Source organism: Orycteropus afer, unplaced genomic scaffold (assembly GCF_000298275.1).
Source record: "Orycteropus afer afer isolate SDZICR_OR568_19922 unplaced genomic scaffold, OryAfe1.0 scaffold00004, whole genome shotgun sequence".
Classification (NCBI taxonomy): domain Eukaryota; kingdom Metazoa; phylum Chordata; class Mammalia; order Tubulidentata; family Orycteropodidae; genus Orycteropus; species Orycteropus afer.
This window is the reverse complement of record NW_006921591.1, coordinates 15,780,513-15,785,807: the sequence shown is the minus strand read 5'-3', so window position 1 is coordinate 15,785,807 and position 5,295 is coordinate 15,780,513. Positions and strand designations below refer to the sequence as shown.

The following is a 5,295-nucleotide window of genomic DNA, read 5'->3' as shown; positions in this document are numbered from 1 at the left end:
AAAAAAAAGAATGTCCATATAAATACAACTAACAGGTGGCAAAGTTATGATAACTTTTTAGCCACAGTCAACCACCCTGAAGGAGTGAGGTGTTGGACCTGTGGTGTTGGGACCATGGTTGCGGGGCATATCAAGCTCAATTGGCACAATATACTACACTAAAACATTGTTTTACATTCTACTTCGGTGAATAGCCACTGGGGTTTTAAAAGCTTGCAAGCGGCCATCTAGATGCAACAATTGGTTTCTCCTCATCTGGAGCAAAGAAGAATTAAGAAAACTAAAGAAACATGGAAATAATTAGTCCAAGAGACTAGTGGACCATGCAAACCTCAGCCTACTTGACCTACAGAAGAATAGATGGTACACTGCTACAACTGTCAACCACTCAGAAAGGGATCAGTGCAGAAGATCCTGGATAGAATGGGATAAAAATGTGGAAAAAATTCAAAATCACAAAAAAGACCAGGCTTATTGATCTGATAGAGACTGGTGAAATCCCTGAGATTATGGCCCTTAGTCACCCTTTATGCCTGGAATTGAACTCATTCCTGTGACTTCCAGCCAAATAACAGACAGACATGTAAGATGAATGTTTACAAAACATAGGTACACTCCTTAGAACAATCACTCATGGAGGATCAGAAAGGTAGCATATGCATAGGAAGACAGTTCAATGGGCAGCAATTCATAGCAAAGAAGGACACAGGAAAAAGGTAACCATAGGGAGGAAGTGGGAAGAGAGCTTTTATATTATGAGAATTGCAATCAATGTCATGAAACAGAATGTATAAGAACTGCTGTATGGAAAATGAATTTGCTCCATAAACTTTCACCCAAATCACAATTAAAAAAAAAAAAAACAGAACCAAAGACCGATGTCTGCATTGTAAGGCATATTATCTTCACCAATTTCATAAAACTTTGTTTTTAATGCATAAGACTGGGTTATGGTCCAAACAAAAAGTAATTTGGAGGGTGGGGCAAGGAAAGAAAAATGAATTTGTGAATTAGGCAGTTAGTTGTTTCTTTCCTCTCTGATTTTGGTAAAAATCACTACACTTGCTCATTTAAAGGAGATAGCTACGTTTGACTTCTGCGGTGTAGTACATTACCTGGCATGTCTTTTCTAGCCTTAATCTTTGTAACTCTCACTGCCATGAGCATCTGATTAGCTGGTTGTTAAAGCTATACACTTGGTAGTATTTCCGTTGAACCAGCAGGAAGCAATCTTCTGAGAAGTTCACTCTCTCTCAGGTGTATAGAATTCTGATGTTGGGATTATTTAGTTTGGCCACTCTGCCAGGCTCAAAAGGAGCCCTCCTAGAGGCAGAGAGAGTCTCTCTGACTGCTGGGAAAGACATACAGCTGAGAGATATGAGAGAGATGCTGCTGAAAAGAGACATGCACTGCTGAGATAGAGATGTGCTACTGAGAGAGACTGTCAGCTGAGAGATGGCTGGCTGAGACTGAGCGTGTCCCTGAACTTGAATCATAGCCTGTTGCTTCCCTAATAAACCCCCTAATCTGTGAGTTCTGTGCAGCCACTGCAGCAAATTATTGAACCCAGCAGAGAGGTGGTGGGTGCTGCAGGAGGAAGGGTTGGTGCCAAGGATGGTAAGAAGGCTGGAGGATGGCAGCATGTCCGGCCTCATAAGAACAGGCCTTGGGCTACTGATGGTGATTCTGTTCTTCTCTTGTGTAGTTAGAGGAGGTCAGAAGATGCCGCCACTTTGCCCCTTTAGCAACTTCAAAATGCATACAATAAGTTGGGCCTTCCCAGAGGGACTCTCCTGTGTTAGGCTCTTGGGGTCATATATGGCACTTAATACTGAGGTGTGGGAGAGGAGAGGAAGAGTTAGCAAAGGCAGTAGTGGTTTATTGATGGAAGATGCAGTAAGCTAGAGTTCTGGCAGAATGTTTTGGGGAGAGTAAATAAAAATGGAACAGCAAGGATCCAAGAACACAAAAGTCATTAAAAAAGTAAAAGTCTGATGATACCTAGTCTTGGCAATAAATTTCATGCATTATAGGTGACTGTGCAAACCATTTTAGAAAACATCACACAGTAACACTGAATCTTGGCTATGACTTGCAATTCCACTTTTGGGTATATGCTCTGGAGAAACTCTGGAACATGTGCCCAGGAGACATGTACGAGGATATACAACAGTAGTATTTGTCATAACAAAAGAAAAAAAAGAGTATAAATAACTCACAAGTCCATAAACAAAGTAGATAACAAGAATGTAGTAAGGTCATAGAGTGGACACTACAGCTACTTGTTCAAACCACAAAAACATGATGTTGACTGAAAAAAAGCAAGTTACAAAAGAACTTACCTAAAGTATGATTCCATTTATATAAACATCAAAAACTGGCAGAGCTAAACAATATTCTATTTAGGGGTACATACACATGTCTCAAAACTGTTGGAGTAAATCAAGGAAATGATTATCACAAAATTCAAAACAGTGGCTTCAAAGTTATTGGTAATGTTTTATGTCTTAAGTATTCATTAATTTTTATTATTTAAATTGTATGTTTCCTGTATATTTAATAAGTGTATTATTATATACCCTTAAGTGTATCATTTATTTTATAATTTTTCAAGAGTTGTTTAATGAGAAGTAAACAGAGATGGTGAGTCCAGAGCTCATCGGGAGGTATGGTGAGAAGGAGCATCATACATCAGCTGAGGCAAGGCAATGGTTCCAGACCTAAATTTTTTAAATCCTCTCAAAGACAACCCAAAACCAAAACTATGGTTTTGGATCTGACTCATAGTGAACCCTCCTTGGGTTTCTGAGGCAGTATCACTATGGAAATAGATTGCCCAATCTTCCTTATGAGGAGTGGTTTGTGGGATTTGAACCGCCAGCCTTCTGGTTAGCAGTCAAATACCTTAGGTACTACACCACCAGAGCTCCTTTGTATGCCTGGTAGTAGGTATTCAATAAACATTTCATGAAAGAACAAGATATATCTTACATTACAATTGAAATCATTAACCATTTTCCCAGTAAGAGGAAGGGGGTAATCTAAGATTTGGATTATATAGCGAATTTGTTGTTTTTGCCTTCTCTGCATCCATTTCCCCCTTCATCTAAAAACAGAGATTGGTCAATGAATGGACATATGATCCAAGTTGGTCCAATAAGACTCAATCCTGGGTCTTTTGCTTGAATTTCCCCCAACCTCTATAAATCTTTCAACCACACCCATTGCTTGCTGGCTAGTTCCAGCAGCTTCTGATGGCCATCTTGCCCCATGAGGCAAGATGCCCCATCTTCCTCTTGAAAAGGAAGCCTGCACAGAGTAGCAGACCCAAGACACAGAGAGAGTCAAATTCCTGCAATCTGATCTAACTCCTAGATCCATCCATACCTAAAGATCTATCCTGCACTATTCAGTTAAATGACCCAATAAATTGCTTTTCTTGGTTATGAGATTTCTGTTTTGTTTTGTTTTGCCTTTTGCAACTACAAGTTCAGTCTAACTGAGCTGGAAGGATAACCCTTCATTAGGAAAAACACAAGTCTAACTATTTACATATGTGAGTGTCTTTTAGCTTTTCACATTCTATGACATTTTGGTTATTAGCTGAGTACATTAACTGTCTATTTCTAATTGCAGTTCATTTTGGTAACTCACCTTTCCCCTAGTAGAACATTTGATAGACTTATAAATGAAGGAAAATCCAGTGTATTCATGACAGGGTAGGCATGGATGGGAACAAGCAAGGTGTCATCCCCCTAAAATTAATGGGAAAAAAGTCAAATCTACCATGCTGAAGATTAAAATTTTTAAAGATATACTTGTAGATGCCTTATTTCTTATCTTATTTTCTATTATTAAAATTATTTCCTTAAGAAATCTGAGTACTTACATATAACATTAGAAATATTAAGCTTTCTTGGTCATAAGCAAAATTTTAAGTGCATTTCTTTGAAATGATTATCACTATTTAGAAAGCTAAAGATAATGATAAAACAGTTTCATCAAGTCAACTTGGACTCATGCTGACCCCATGTATATCAAAGAAGAACTGTGCTCCATAGACTTTTCAATGGCTAATTTTTATGAAGTAGATTTCAAGGCACTTCTTGATGGACTGCAACCTCCAACCTTTTGGTTATCAGCTGAGTATATTAACTGTCTATCTCTAACTACTTCTATTGTAGAAGATCGTCAGTAACACAATCTTTACCAACCTGATATAGAGAAATTAGCATAGAATCAGCTGATCTATATATCATGGAATATTAAAATATAAATGGGCAAGGGAGTGCAGAGGCCTCTTATTAGGTGCCGTTGAATCAGTTTCGAGAGTCGATTTAGACTCATAGTGACCCTATGTACAACAGAATTAAATACTGCACATGGTCACAATTGTTGTTATGCTTTAGAGCATTGTTACAGCCACTATGACAATCCATTTTGTCAAGGATCTTCCCCTTTTTCTCTGACCCTCTACTTTAGCAAGCATAATAACCTTCTCCAGGGACTGGTCCCTCCTCATAACATGACCAAAATATGAGAGACGAAGTCTAACCATTCTTGCTTCTAAGGGGAATTCAAGCTGTACTTCTTCCAAGACCAATTTATTCATTCCTCTGGCAGTCCCTAGCATAGTCAATATTCTTTGCCAACACCATAATTCAAATTTATCAATTCTTCTACCATTTTCCTTATTCATTGTCCAGCTTTCATATGCATATAAGGCTATAGAAAAGACAATGATTTGGGTCAGGCGCCTTTAGTCTTCAAAGTGACATCTTTGCTCTTTAAAGAGGTATTTTATCATTCCCTCTGAGGACATTCCCACAAGAGACACAGTCCAGTCACCAATGTTTATAACTGCAGCTTGGACTTGTTGTTAATTTTTAACATAGCACTTAAAGGAGTGCATTTAAGTTATTTGAAAAGCCTTCATCACCTCCCACATGATAAATGTGGTTCGGGGCACAGAGAAGATGAGAATTAGGGTCTTTTGGCTCTGCTCCAATTCTCTAACATCTTCTAACTGGGACCCACATCCCTGATATGCAGCTTTTGTGTAACCGTCAGCCTGGCTACCATGGTAATACCACGATGCTGTGTTTAGAAAAGTCTTTCTTTTCATTCTTTCTTTTTCCCTTGAGGATATGTTTTGACCCCTTGTGTGATAGTTGAAGATGTGTCAACTTGGCTGGACTCCAGTTGTGAGTGGTGGTTCCCATGATGGATCACATGACTGCGTCCTAAGCGTCCGGTCAGTCTAGGGGGAGTTTCCCCAGGGGTGTGGCCTACCTG

General features: G+C 38.9%; 1 protein-coding gene across 1 annotated transcript in view; it reads right to left on the bottom strand.

The window, feature by feature from the left end:
- The window catches only part of CFAP221 (cilia and flagella associated protein 221), a 246,524-nt gene that overhangs the window by 232,329 nt on the left and 8,900 nt on the right, over nt 1-5,295 (bottom strand). The window contains exon 5 of the mRNA XM_007937787.2: nt 3,655-3,755. Coding sequence (XP_007935978.1) covers nt 3,655-3,755 — 101 coding nt within the window. The remainder of the gene's footprint in view (nt 1-3,654; nt 3,756-5,295) is intronic.